The 16175-nt window shown below is 29.4% G+C and overlaps 1 protein-coding gene across 4 annotated transcripts in view; it reads right to left on the bottom strand.

Annotated features, from left to right (window-relative positions):
* Nucleotides 1-13137: 13137 nt before the first annotated feature.
* Nucleotides 13138-16175, bottom strand: part of ldah (lipid droplet associated hydrolase) — a 28685-nt gene continuing 25647 nt past the window's right edge. Inside the window, exon 7 of one of the 4 annotated variants that reach the window (XM_062034889.1) lies at nucleotides 13138-13649. In XM_062034889.1, coding sequence (XP_061890873.1) covers nucleotides 13533-13649 — 117 coding nt within the window. In that variant the 3' untranslated portion in view covers nucleotides 13138-13532. Of the gene's footprint in view, nucleotides 13653-16175 lie in introns of all 4 variants that reach the window. The other 3 variants (XM_062034888.1, XM_062034886.1, XM_062034887.1) reach the window with 3 other exon arrangements.

Here is a 16175-nt window from a genome sequence, read left to right as displayed (position 1 = left end):
ATTGTAAACAACGGGGAATTGTGAGGAATACTAGCTCCTGTGACGTCACGCTACTTCCGCTACAGGCAAGGCTTTTTTTTATCAGCGACCAAAAGTTGCGAACTTTATCGACGTTGTTCTATACTAAATCCTTTCAGCAAAAATATGGCAATATCGCAAAATGATCAAGTATGACACATAGAATGGATCTGCTATTCCCGTTTAAATAAAACAAAATAATTTCAGTAGGCCTTGAAGTAGAGGGCCAGCAAATATAGACCCGCAGGCCACAAATGGAAGAAAAGTGAGTGGGCTAAGGTAAGGTCAGCAACAGAGCAGGGGATCAAGTAGTGTACTTGTCATTGTCCACATGCAGGTGACAAATCCACACTCTCCAGTTATTTATGACAGGAAATGGACAGAGGGGGTCCTATGCACGGCACCCACAAAGAGTCACACACAGGGGCTGAAAGCTGGCACTTGGCGAGGTGTTGTGAGACGTGGCCAACGCATCCTGTGCCAGCGTGGGAAGTAGACCACGGGTGTCACACTTCCCATGCACAGTGTCACATGAGTTCATCTTTGGCCCGTCAGAACCACGGCACACAATGGCTCCACTTGACAGCCTGAAGACCACCAGGAGAGCTGGCATGTGCGCAGACAAATGGTGTTCCCAGGTAGGCCCAGTCCCTAAACCTCTAACCCTGCCTTAGAAAGCAGGGCTTCTCAACCTTTTTGCCCAACTTTGTCCACTACGTTGAGTCCCGGGGCCACTCAAACTGAGTTCAATCAAGAATTAGATCTAAGCCACTTACAGTACTATAAGTAGGGGCGGTATAGCTCCATTTGTAGAGTGGCCGTGCCAGCAACTTGAGGGTTGCAGGTCCGATCCCAGCTTCTGCCATCCTAGTCACTGCCGTTGTGTCCTTGGGCAAGACACTTTACCCACCTGCTCCCGGTGCCACCCACACTGCTTTAAATGTAACTTAGATATTGGCTTTCACTATGTAAAGCGCTTTGAGTCACTAGAGAAAAGCGCTATATAAATATAATTCACTTCACTACAGTTTACAACCTTGTCTAAAGAGTTGATCACAAAGATTGTTATCAAGGCTTAGGTCAGGCTGATGATAAATGGCATTCAAACACTAAACTTTATGCCCACAGAAATGAAACAACAGCAAAGGTTGCACCGCGTGATTGTGACTCATCACAATTAAAGCTCAGGTGTATTGTTATCGCTGATAACCTCTCCACGCAGGAGAGGGGGGCAGAGCAGAAAAGAGAGACTGCAGATCAACTGGTCTAAAAAGGGGTCTATCTAAAGCAGGGGTCACCAACGCGGTGCCCGCGGGCACCAGGTAGCCCGTAAGGACCAGATGAGTAGCCCGCTGGCCTGTTCTAAAAATAGCTCAAATAGCAGCACTTACCAGTGAGCTGCCTCTATTTTTTAAATTGTATTTATTTACTAGCAAGCTGGTCTCGCTTTGCTAGACATTTTTAATTCTAAGAGAGACAAAACTCAAATGGAATTTGAAAATCCAAGAAAATATTTTAAAGACTTGGTCTTCACTTGTTTAAATAAATTCATTAATTTTTTTACTTTGCTTCTTATAACTTTCAGAAAGACAATTTTAGAGAAAAAATACAACCTTAAAAATGATTTTAGGATTTTTAAACACATATACCTTTTTACCTTTTAAATTCCTTCCTCTTCTTTCCTAACAATTTAAATCAATGTTTAAGTTTTTTATTTATTTTTTATTGTAAAGAATAATAAATACATTTTAATTGAATTCTTCATTTTAGCTTCTGTTTTTTCGACGAAGAATATTTGTGAAATATTTCTTCAAACTTATTATGATTAAAATTCAAAAAAATGATTCTGGCAAATCTAGAAAATCTGTAGAATCAAATTTAAATCTTATTTCAAAGTCTTTTGAATTTCTTTTAAAATTTTTGTTCTGGAAAATCTAGAAGAAATAATGATTTGTCTTTGTTAGAAATATAGCTTGGTCCAATTTGTTATATATTCTAACAAAGTGCAGATTGGATTTTAACCTTTTTAAAACATGTCATCAAAATTCTAAAATTAATCTTAATCAGGAAAAATTACTAATGATGTCCCATAAATTATTTTTTTTATTTTTTCAAAAAGATTCGAATTAGCTAGTTTTTCTCTTCTTTTTTTCGGTTGAATTTTGAATTTTAAAGAGTCGAAATTGAAGATAAACTATGTTTCAAAATTTAATTGTAATTTTTTTTTGTGTTTTCTCCTCTTTTAAACCGTTCAATTAAGTGTAAATATCATTAATTATTAATAATAACATAGAGTTAAAAGGTAAATTGAGCAAATTGGCTATTTCTGGCAATTTATTGAAGTGTGTATCAAACTGGTAGCCCTTCGCATTAATCACTACCCAAGAAGTAGCTCTTGCTTTCAAAAAGGTTGCTGACCCCTGGTCTAAAGTATACAAATTAGTTTTGAGATGTGACTTAAATGTTTGCCAGAGTCACTTTTATGAGTTATTTTATTAACAGTATAGCAACAGTTCTTACTATTTTTTTCCACCATGGACTACACTAGAGTGGTCCCCATACCAGTATTTTAATACCGGTACCAAAATGTATTTCCATACTTTTCTAAATAAAGGGGCGCACTAAAAAATGTCATTATTGTAACAACAAATGTTAGTGTACATGAAACATATGTTTATTATTGTCATTTAGTCCTTCAATAAAATAGACAACTTGTCTTTTAGTAGTAAGTAAACAAACAAAGACTCCTAATTAGTAGTAACATATTGTGTCATTTATACACCTATTATTTTGAGGGACAAACTGTAAAAATAGATTATTCATCCACTTGTTCATTTACTGTTAATATCTGCTTATTTTCTGTTTGAACATGTTCTATCTACACTTCTGTTCAAATGTAATAATCACTTATTCTTCTCTTCTTTGATACTTGACATTAGTTTTGGATGATACCACACATTTAGGTATGGATCTGATACCAAGTAGTTGCAGGATCATACATTGGTCATATTCAAAATAAAATAATGATTTATTCAACAGTTTATGTTGTAGTACAATAATGATTTATTCAACAGTTTGCCTCCACCAAACCAGACCTCCCAATGGTAAAAAAAAAGTCCATAATCCAGACAGTGATCCAGGTCATTCCCAAAATGTATGTTCAGGTCTAGACTCAGATGTCTTATAAATACATCATCATACATGTTTATGGAAAATGTAAAATCCCACAGAAAAAAGGAAATCCCCCATACCATCACACACTAATACACCCCCATACCATCACACACTAATACACCCCCATACCCTCACACACTAATACACCCCCATACCATCACACACTAATACACCCCCATACCATCACACACTAATACACCCCCATACCATCACACACTAATACACCCCCATACCATCACACACTAATACACCCCCATACCCTCACACACTAATACACCCCCATACCATCACACACTAATACACCCCCATACCCTCACACACTAATACACCCCCATACCATCACACACTAATACACCCCCATACCATCACACACTAATACACCCCCATACCATCACACACTAATACACCCCCATACCATCACACACTAATACACCCCCATACCATCACACACTAATACACCCCCATACCATCACACACTAATACACCCCCATACCATCACACACTAATACACCCCCATACCATCACACACTAATACACCCCCATACCATCACACACTAATACACCCCCATACCATCACACATGCTGCCTTTTACACTTTCACCCTAGAACAATCTGGATGCTTCTTATCCTCTTTGGTCCACAGTTTCCAAAAACAATTAGAAATGTGGACTCGTCAGACCACAGAAGACTTTTCCACTTTGCATCAGTCCATCTTAGATGAGCTCGGGCCCAGCCAAGTGTTTCTGGGTGTTGTTGATAAATGGCTTTGGATAGTAGAGTTTTAACTTGCACTTACAGATGTAGCGACCAACTGTAGTTACTGACAGTGGTTTTCTGAAGTGTTCCTGAGCCCATGTGGTGATATCCTTTACACACTGATGTGGCTTTTTGATGCAGTAGCGCCTGAGGGCTCCAAGGTGTGTAATATCATGGCTTACCTGCAGTGATTTCTCCACATTCTCTCAACCTTTTGATGATATTACGGAGCGTAGATGGTGAAATCCCTAAATTCCTTGTTGAGAAATGTTGTTCTTCAACAATTTGCTCAGGCATTTGTTGACAAAGTGGTGACCCTCGCCCCGTCCTTGTTTCATGGAAGCTGCTTTTATACCCAATCATGGCACCCACCTGTTCCCAATTAGCCTGTTCACCTGTGGGATGTTCCAAATAAGTCTTTGATGAGCATTCCTCAACTCTCTCACTCTTTTTTGCCACTTGTGCCAGCTTTTTTGAAACATGTTGCAGGCATCAAATTCCAAATGAGCTAAAATTTGCAAAACATATATCTTAGTATCTTGTCTTTGCAGTCTATTCAATTGAATATAAGTTGAAAAGGATTTGTTGTATTCTCTTTTTATTTAGCATTTACACAACTTTTTATTTAGCATTTACACAACTTTTTATTTAGCATTTACACAACTTTTTATTTACCATTTACACAACTTTTTATTTAGCATTTACACAACTTTTTATTTAGCATTTACACAACTTTTTATTTACCATTTACACAACCTTTTATTTAGCATTTACACAACTTTTTATTTACAATTTACACATTTTATTTACCATTTACACAACTTTTTATTTACCATTTACACAACATTTTATTTACCATTTACACAACATTTTATTTACCATTTACACAATTTTTTATTTACAATTTACACAACATTTTATTTACCATTTACACTTTTTATTTACAATTTACACAACTTTTTATTTAGCATTTACACAACTTTTTATTTAGCATTTACACAACTTTTTATTTACCTTTACACAACTTTTTATTTACCATTTACACAACTTTTTATTTACCATTTACACACTTTATTTACCATTTACACAACTTTTTATTTACCATTTACACAACATTTTATTTACCATTTACACAACTTTTTATTTACCATTTACACAATTTTTTATTTACAATTTACACAACATTTTATTTACCATTTACACTTTTTATTTACAATTTACACAGCTTTTTATTTACCATTTACACAACTTTTTATTTACCATTTACATAACTTTTTATTTACCATTTACACAACTTTTTATTTACCATTTACACAACATTTTATTTACCATTTACACAACTTTTTATTTACCATTTACACAACTTTTTATTTACAATTTACACAACTTTTTATTTACCATTTACACAATTTTTTATTTACAATTTACACATTTTATTTACCATTTACACTTTTTATTTACAAATTACACAACTTTTTATTTACCATTTACACAACTTTTTATTTACCATTTACACAACTTTTTATTTACCATTTACACAACATTTTATTTACCATTTACACAACATTTTATTTACCATTTACACAACATTTTATTTACCATTTACACAACTTTTTATTTACCATTTACACAATTTTTTATTTACAATTTACACAACATTTTATTTACCATTTACACTTTTTATTTACAATTTACACAACTTTTTATTTACCATTTACACAACTTTTTATTTACCATTTACACAACTTTTTATTTACCATTTACACAACTTTTTATTTACCATTTACACAACTTTTTATTTACCATTTACACAACATTTTATTTACCATTTACACAACTTTTTATTTACCATTTACACAACTTTTTATTTACCATTTACACAACTTTTTATTTACAATTTACACAACTTTTTATTTACCATTTACACAACTTTTTACTTACCATTTACACAACTTTTTATTTACCATTTACACATTTTATTTACCATTTACACAACTTTTTATTTACCATTTACACAATTTTATTTACCATTCACACAACTTTTTATTTACCATTTACACAACTTTTTATTTACAATTTACACAACTTTTTATTTACCATTTACACAACTTTTTATTTACCATTTACACAACTTTTTATTTACAATTTACACAACTTTTTATTTAGCATTTACACAACTTTTTATTTAGCATTTACACAACTTTTTATTTACCATTTACACATCTTTTTATTTACCATTTACACAACATTTTATTTACCATTTACACAACTTTTTATTTAGCATTTACACAACTTTTTATTTATCATTTACACAACTTTTTATTTACCATTTACACAACATTTTATTTACCATTTACACTACTTTTTATTTACCATTTACACAACTTTTTATTTACCATTTACACAACTTTTTATTTACCATTTACACAGCTTTTTATTTACCATTTACACAACATTTTATTTACCATTTACACAACTTTTTATTTACCATTTACACAACTTTTTATTTACCATTTACACAACTTTTTATTTAGCATTTACACAACTTTTTATTTAGCATTTACACAACTTTTTATTTAGCATTTACACAACTTTTTTTTAGCATTTACACAACTTTTTATTTAGCATTTACACAACTTTTTATTTACCATTTACACTTTTTATTTACCATTTACACAACATTTTATTTACCATTTACACAACTTTTTATTTACCATTTACACAACTTATTATTTACCATTTACACAACATTTTATTTACCATTTACACAACTTTTTATTTACCATTTACACAACTTTTTATTTACCATTTACACAACTTTTTATTTACCATCTACACAAATTTTTATTTACCATTTACACAACTTTTTATTTACCATTTACACAACATTTTATTTACCATTTACACAACTTTTTATTTACCATTTACACAACTTTTTATTTACCATTTACACAACTTTTTATTTACCATTTACACAACTTTTTATTTACCATTTACACAACTTTTTATTTACAATTTACACAACTTTTTATTTACCATGTACACAACTTTTTATTTAGCATTTACACAACTTTTTATTTAGCATTTACACAACTTTTTATTTAGCATTTACACAACTTTTTATTTAGCATTTACACAACTTTTTATTTACCATTTACACAACTTTTTATTTACCATTTACACAACATTTTATTTACCATTTACACAACTTTTTATTTAGCATTTACACAACTTTTTATTTAGCATTTACACAACATTTTATTTAGCATTTACACAACTTTTTATTTACCATTTACACATTTTATTTACCATTTACACAACTTTTTATTTACCATTTACACAACTTTTTATTTACCATCTACACAACTTTTTATTTACCATTTACACAACGTTTTATTTACCATTTACACAACTTTTTATTTAGCATTTACACAACTTTTTATTTAGCATTTACACAACTTTTTATTTACCATTTACACAACATTTTATTTACCATTTACACTACTTTTTATTTACCATTTACACATTTTATTTACCATTTACACAACTTTTTATTTACCATTTACACAACATTTTATTTACCATTTACACAACTTTTTATTTACCATTTACACAACATTTTATTTACCATTTACACAACTTTTTATTTAGCATTTACACAACTTTTTATTTAGCATTTACACAACTTTTTATTTAGCATTTACACAACTTTTTATTTAGCATTTACACAACTTTTTATTTAGCATTTACACAACTTTTTATTTACCATTTACACAACTTTTTATTTACCATTTACACAACATTTTATTTACCATTTACACAACTTTTTATTTACCATTTACACAACTTATTATTTACCATTTACACAACATTTTATTTACCATTTACACAACATTTTATTTACCATTTACACAACTTTTTATTTACCATTTACACAACTTTTTATTTACCATTTACACAACATTTTATTTACCATTTACACAACTTTTTATTTACCATATACACAACATTTTATTTACCATTTACACAACTTTTTATTTACTATTTACACAACTTTTTATTTACCATTTACACAACTTTTTACTTACCATTTACACAACATTTTATTTACCATTTACACAACTTTTTATTTACCATTTACACAACTTTTTATTTACCATTTACACAACTTTTTATTTACCATTTACACAACTTTTTATTTACCATTTACACAACTTTTTATTTACCATTTACACAACTTTTTATTTAGCATTTACACAACTTTTTATTTACCATTTACACAAATTTTTATTTACCATTTACACAACTTTTTATTTACCATTTACACAACATTTTATTTACCATTTACACAACTTTTTATTTACCATTTACACAACATTTTATTTACCATTTACACAACTTTTTATTTAGCATTTACACAACTTTTTATTTACCATTTACACATTTTATTTACCATTTACACAACTTTTTATTTACCATTTACACAACTTTTTATTTACCATTTACACAACATTTTATTTACCATTTACACAACTTTTTATTTACCATTTACACAACTTTTTATTTACCATTTACACAACTTTTTATTTACCATTTACACAACTTTTTATTTACCATTTACACAACTTTTTACTTACCATTTACACAACATTTTATTTACCATTTACACAACTTTTTATTTACCATTTACACAACTTTTTATTTACAATTTACACAACTTTTTATTTACCATGTACACAACTTTTTATTTAGCATTCACACAACTTTTTATTTAGCATTTACACAACTTTTTATTTAGCATTTACACAACTTTTTATTTAGCATTTACACAACTTTTTATTTACCATTTACACAACTTTTTATTTACCATTTACACAACATTTTATTTACCATTTACACAACTTTTTATTTAGCATTTACACAACTTTTTATTTAGCATTTAAACATTTTATTTACCATTTACACTACTTTTTATTTACCATTTACACATTTTATTTACCTTTTACACAACTTTTTATTTACCATTTACACAACTTTTTATTTACCATCTACACAACTTTTTATTTACCATTTACACAACGTTTTATTTATCATTTACACAACTTTTTATTTAGCATTTACACAACTTTTTATTTAGCATTTACACAACTTTTTATTTACCATTTACACAACATTTTATTTACCATTTACACTACTTTTTATTTACCATTTACACATTTTATTTACCATTTACACAACTTTTTATTTACCATTTACACAACATTTTATTTACCATTTACACAACTTTTTATTTACCATTTACACAACATTTTATTTACCATTTACACAACTTTTTATTTAGCATTTACACAACTTTTTATTTAGCATTTACACAACTTTTTATTTAGCATTTACACAACTTTTTATTTAGCATTTACACAACTTTTTATTTAGCATTTACACAACTTTTTATTTACCATTTACACAACATTTTATTTACCATTTACACAACTTTTTATTTACCATTTACACAACTTATTATTTACCATTTACACAACATTTTATTTACCATTTACACAACATTTTATTTACCATTTACACAACTTTCTATTTACCATTTACACAACTTTTTATTTACCATTTACACAACATTTTATTTACCATTTACACAACTTTTTATTTACCATATACACAACATTTTATTTACCATTTACACAACTTTTTATTTACTATTTACACAACTTTTTATTTACCATTTACACAACTTTTTACTTACCATTTACACAACATTTTATTTACCATTTACACAACATTTTATTTACCATTTACACAACTTTTTATTTACCATTTACACAACATTTTATTTACCATTTACACAACTTTTTATTTACCATTTACACAACTTTTTATTTAGCATTTACACAACTTTTTACTTACCATTTACACAACATTTTATTTACCATTTACACAACTTTTTATTTACCATTTACACAACTTTTTACTTACCATTTACAGAACATTTTATTTACCATTTACACAACATTTTATTTACCATTTACACAACTTTTTATTTACCATTTACACAACTTTTTATTTACCATTTACACAACTTTTTATTTACCATTTACACAACTTTTTATTTACCATTTACACAACTTTTTATTTAGCATTTACACAACTTTTTATTTACCATTTACACAACTTTTTATTTACCATTTACACAAATTTTTATTTACCATTTACACAACTTTTTATTTACCATTTACACAACATTTTATTTACCATTTACACAACTTTTTATTTACCATTTACACAACATTTTATTTACCATTTACACAACTTTTTATTTAGCATTTACACAACTTTTTATTTACCATTTACACATTTTATTTACCATTTACACAACTTTTTATGTACCATTTACACAACTTTTTATTTACCATTTACACAACATTTTATTTACCATTTACACAACTTTTTATTTACCATTTACAGAACATTTTATTTACCATTTACACAACATTTTATTTACCATTTACACAACTTTTTATTTACCATTTACACAACATTTTATTTACCATTTACACAACTTTTTATTTAGCATTTACACAACTTTTTATTTAGCATTTACACAACTTTTTATTTACCATTTACACAACTTTTTATTTAGCATTTACACAACTTTTTATTTACCATTTACACAACTTTTTATTTACCATTTACACAACTTTTTATTTACCATTTACACAACATTTTATTTACCATTTACACAACTTTTTATTTACCATTTACACAACATTTTATTTACCATTTACACAACTTTTTATTTAGCATTTACACAACTTTTTATTTAGCATTTACACAACTTTTTATTGACCATTTACACAACTTTTTATTTACCATTTACACAACTTTTTATTTACCATTTACACAACTTTTTACTTACCATTTACACAACATTTTATTTACCATTTACACAACTTTTTATTTACCATTTACACAACATTGTATTTACCATTTACACAACTTTTTATTTACCATTTACACAACATTTTATTTACCATTTACACAACTTTTTATTTACCATTTACACAACATTTTATTTACCATTTACACAACTTTTTATTTACCATTTACACAACATTGTATTTACCATTTACACAACATTTTATTTACCATTTACACAACTTTTTATTTAGCATTTACACAACTTTTTATTTAGCATTTACACAACTTTTTATTTACCATTTACACAACTTTTTATTTAGCATTTACACAACTTTTTATTTACCATTTACACAACTTTTTATTTACCATTTACACAACTTTTTATTTACCATTTACACAACATTTTATTTACCATTTACACAACTTTTTATTTACCATTTACACAACATTTTATTTACCATTTACACAACTTTTTATTTAGCATTTACACAACTTTTTATTTACCATTTACACAACTTTTTATTGACCATTTACACAACTTTTTATTTACCATTTACACAACTTTTTATTTACCATTTACACAACTTTTTACTTACCATTTACACAACATTTTATTTACCATTTACACAACTTTTTATTTACCATTTACACAACATTGTATTTACCATTTACACAACTTTTTATTTACCATTTACACAACATTTTATTTACCATTTACACAACTTTTTATTTACCATTTACACAACATTTTATTTACCATTTACACAACTTTTTATTTACCATTTACACAACATTGTATTTACCATTTACACAACATTTTATTTACCATTTACACAACTTTTTATTTAGCATTTACACAACTTTTTATTTAGCATTTACACAACTTTTTATTTACCATTTACACAACTTTTTATTTAGCATTTACACAACTTTTTATTTACCATTTACACAACTTTTTATTTACCATTTACACAACTTTTTATTTACCATTTACACAACATTTTATTTACCATTTACACAACTTTTTATTTACCATTTACACAACATTTTATTTACCATTTACACAACTTTTTATTTAGCATTTACACAACTTTTTATTTAGCATTTACACAACTTTTTATTGACCATTTACACAACTTTTTATTTACCATTTACACAACTTTTTATTTACCATTTACACAACTTTTTACTTACCATTTACACAACATTTTATTTACCATTTACACAACTTTTTATTTACCATTTACACAACATTGTATTTACCATTTACACAACTTTTTATTTACCATTTACACAACATTTTATTTACCATTTACACAACTTTTTATTTACCATTTACACAACATTTTATTTACCATTTACACAACTTTTTATTTACCATTTACACAACATTTTATTTACCATTTACACAACTTTTTATTTAGCATTTACACAACTTTTTATTTAGCATTTACACAACTTTTTATTGACCATTTACACAACTTTTTATTTACCATTTACACAACTTTTTATTTACCATTTACACAACTTTTTACTTACCATTTACACAACATTTTATTTACCATTTACACAACTTTTTATTTACCATTTACACAACATTGTATTTACCATTTACACAACTTTTTATTTACCATTTACACAACATTTTATTTACCATTTACACAACTTTTTATTTACCATTTACACAACATTTTATTTACCATTTACACAACTTTTTATTTACCATTTACACAACATTGTATTTACCATTTACACAACATTTTATTTACCATTTACACAACTTTTTATTTAGCATTTACACAACTTTTTATTTAGCATTTACACAACTTTTTATTTACCATTTACACAACTTTTTATTTAGCATTTACACAACTTTTTATTTACCATTTACACAACTTTTTATTTACCATTTACACAACTTTTTATTTACCATTTACACAACATTTTATTTACCATTTACACAACTTTTTATTTACCATTTACACAACATTTTATTTACCATTTACACAACTTTTTATTTAGCATTTACACAACTTTTTATTTAGCATTTACACAACTTTTTATTGACCATTTACACAACTTTTTATTTACCATTTACACAACTTTTTATTTACCATTTACACAACTTTTTACTTACCATTTACACAACATTTTATTTACCATTTACACAACTTTTTATTTACCATTTACACAACATTGTATTTACCATTTACACAACTTTTTATTTACCATTTACACAACATTTTATTTACCATTTACACAACTTTTTATTTACCATTTACACAACATTTTATTTACCATTTACACAACTTTTTATTTACCATTTACACAACATTGTATTTACCATTTACACAACCCTTCACTGCTTTTGGGGTTTGTATATAAACCTGGACATGTAGTTATAGTCCGGGGTTCAGCAACCTGCGTCTTTAGCGCCCCCTAGTGGCTACAAACTGGCATATGTATGTATATATGTATTTGTACATATATACCCACACCTATACACGTACACACACATGGATAAATGACTTTTATTGACAGTTGTTGCATGCTGTGTGTTGAAATGTTCCATCATAGAGCTTCTATGTCCTCCTCTAGAAGAACGAGCAGCCTTTGAATTGTTACCAGCAGAAGTGTTGTAATCTTTTCTTGTAAAACTAATGTTTGTTCCGCCTGAAGAAGAAGACATTGTGGACTCCCAGCCCTACTTGTGTGTTGAAGGCACAGCAGACAGTGGGAGCAGCTTGTTGAGTCAGCTGCCATGACTGGATGATCTTCTTACAAACAACACAAAAAGGAGTTTCAGTTCCACCAAAGCTGTTTGTGTGTTGTATGTAGAGCACATTGTTTGTGTGTTGTATGTAGACCACATTGTTTGTGTGTTGTATGTAGAGCACATTGTTTGTGTGTTGTATGTAGAGCACATTGTTTGTGTGTTGTATGTAGAGCACATTGTTTGTGTGTTGTATGTAGAGCACATTGTTTGTGTGTTGTATGTAGAGCACATTGTTTGTGTGTTGTATGTAGAGCACATTGTTTGTGTGTTGTATGTAGAGCACATTGTTTGTGTGTTGTATGTAGAGCACATTGTTTGTGTGTTGTATGTAGACCACATTGTTTGTGTGTTGTATGTAGAGCACATTGTTTGTGTGTTGTATGTAGACCACATTGTTTGTGTGTTGTATGTAGACCACATTGTTTGTGTGTTGTATGTAGACCACATTGTTTGTGTGTTGTATGTAGACCACATTGTTTGTGTGTTGTATGTAGAGCACATTGTTTGTGTGTTGTATGTAGAGCACATTGTTTGTGTGTTGTATGTAGAGCACATTGTTTGTGTGTTGTATGTAGACCACATTGTTTGTGTGTTGTATGTAGACCACATTGTTTGTGTGTTGTATGTAGACCACATTGTTTGCGTGTTGTATGTAGAGCACATTGTTTGCGTGTTGTATGTAGACCACATTGTTTGCGTGTTGTATGTAGACCACATTGTTTGTGTGTTGTATGTAGACCACATTGTTTGTGTGTTGTATGTAGAGCACATTGTTTGTGTGTTGTATGTAGAGCACATTGTTTGTGTGTTGTATGTAGAGCACATTGTTTGTGTGTTGTATGTAGAGCACATTGTTTGTGTGTTGTATGTAGACCACATTGTTTGTGTGTTGTATGTAGACCACATTGTTTGTGTGTTGTATGTAGAGCACATTGTTTGTGTGTTGTATGTAGAGCACATTGTTTGTGTGTTGTATGTAGAGCACATTGTTTGTGTGTTGTATGTAGAGCACATTGTTTGTGTGTTGTATGTAGAGCACATTGTTTGTGTGTTGTATGTAGACCACATTGTTTGTGTGTTGTATGTAGACCACATTGTTTGTGTGTTGTATGTAGACCACATTGTTTGTGTGTTGTATGTAGAGCACATTGTTTGTGTGTTGTATGTAGACCACATTGTTTGTGTGTTGTATGTAGAGCACATTGTTTGTGTGTTGTATGTAGAGCACATTGTTTGTGTGTTGTATGTAGAGCACATTGTTTGTGTGTTGTATGTAGAGCACATTGTTTGTGTGTTGTATGTAGAGCACATTGTTTGTGTGTTGTATGTAGACCACATTGTTTGTGTGTTGTATGTAGAGCACATTGTTTGTGTGTTGTATGTAGAGCACATTGTTTGTGTGTTGTATGTAGAGCACATTGTTTGTGTGTTGTATGTAGAGCACATTGTTTGTGTGTTGTATGTAGACCACATTGTTTGTGTGTTGTATGTAGAGCACATTGTTTGTGTGTTGTATGTAGAGCACATTGTTTGTGTGTTGTATGTAGACCACATTGTTTGTGTGTTGTATGTAGACCACATTGTTTGTGTGTTGTATGTAGACCACATTGTTTGTGTGTTGTATGTAGAGCACATTGTTTGTGTGTTGTATGTAGAGCACATTGTTTGTGTGTTGTATGTAGAGCACATTGTTTGTGTGTTGTATGTAGAGCACATTGTTTGTGTGTTGTATGTAGACCACATTGTTTGTGTGTTGTATGTAGACCACATTGTTTGCGTGTTGTATGTAGACCACATTGTTTGCGTGTTGTATGTAGAGCACATTGTTTGCGTGTTGTATGTAGACCACATTGTTTGCGTGTTGTATGTAGACCACATTGTTTGTGTGTTGTATGTAGAGCACATTGTTTGTGTGTTGTATGTAGAGCACATTGTTTGTGTGTTGTATGTAGAGCACATTGTTTGTGTGTTGTATGTAGAGCACATTGTTTGTGTGTTGTATGTAGACCACATTGTTTGTGTGTTGTATGTAGACCACATTGTTTGTGTGTTGTATGTAGAGCACATTGTTTGTGTGTTGTATGTAGAGCACATTGTTTGTGTGTTGTATGTAGAGCACATTGTTTGTGTGTTGTATGTAGAGCACATTGTTTGTGTGTTGTATGTAGAGCACATTGTTTGTGTGTTGTATGTAGAGCACATTGTTTGTGTGTTGTATGTAGAGCACATTGTTTGTGTGTTGTATGTAGACCACATTGTTTGTGTGTTGTATGTAGACCACATTGTTTGTGTGTTGTATGTAGAGCACATTGTTTGTGTGTTGTATGTAGACCACATTGTTTGTGTGTTGTATGTAGAGCACATTGTTTGTGTGTTGTATGTAGAGCACATTGTTTGTGTGTTGTATGTAGAGCACATTGTTTGTGTGTTGTATGTAGAGCACATTGTTTGTGTGTTGTATGTAGACCACATTGTTTGTGTGTTGTATGTAGAGCACATTGTTTGTGTGTTGTATGTAGAGCAC

This window comes from Entelurus aequoreus, linkage group LG23 (assembly GCF_033978785.1).
Source record: "Entelurus aequoreus isolate RoL-2023_Sb linkage group LG23, RoL_Eaeq_v1.1, whole genome shotgun sequence".
NCBI classification, from domain to species: Eukaryota; Metazoa; Chordata; class Actinopteri; order Syngnathiformes; family Syngnathidae; genus Entelurus; species Entelurus aequoreus.
The sequence above is the reverse complement of the archived record's forward strand: the minus strand, read 5'-3'. Positions and strand labels throughout refer to the sequence as shown.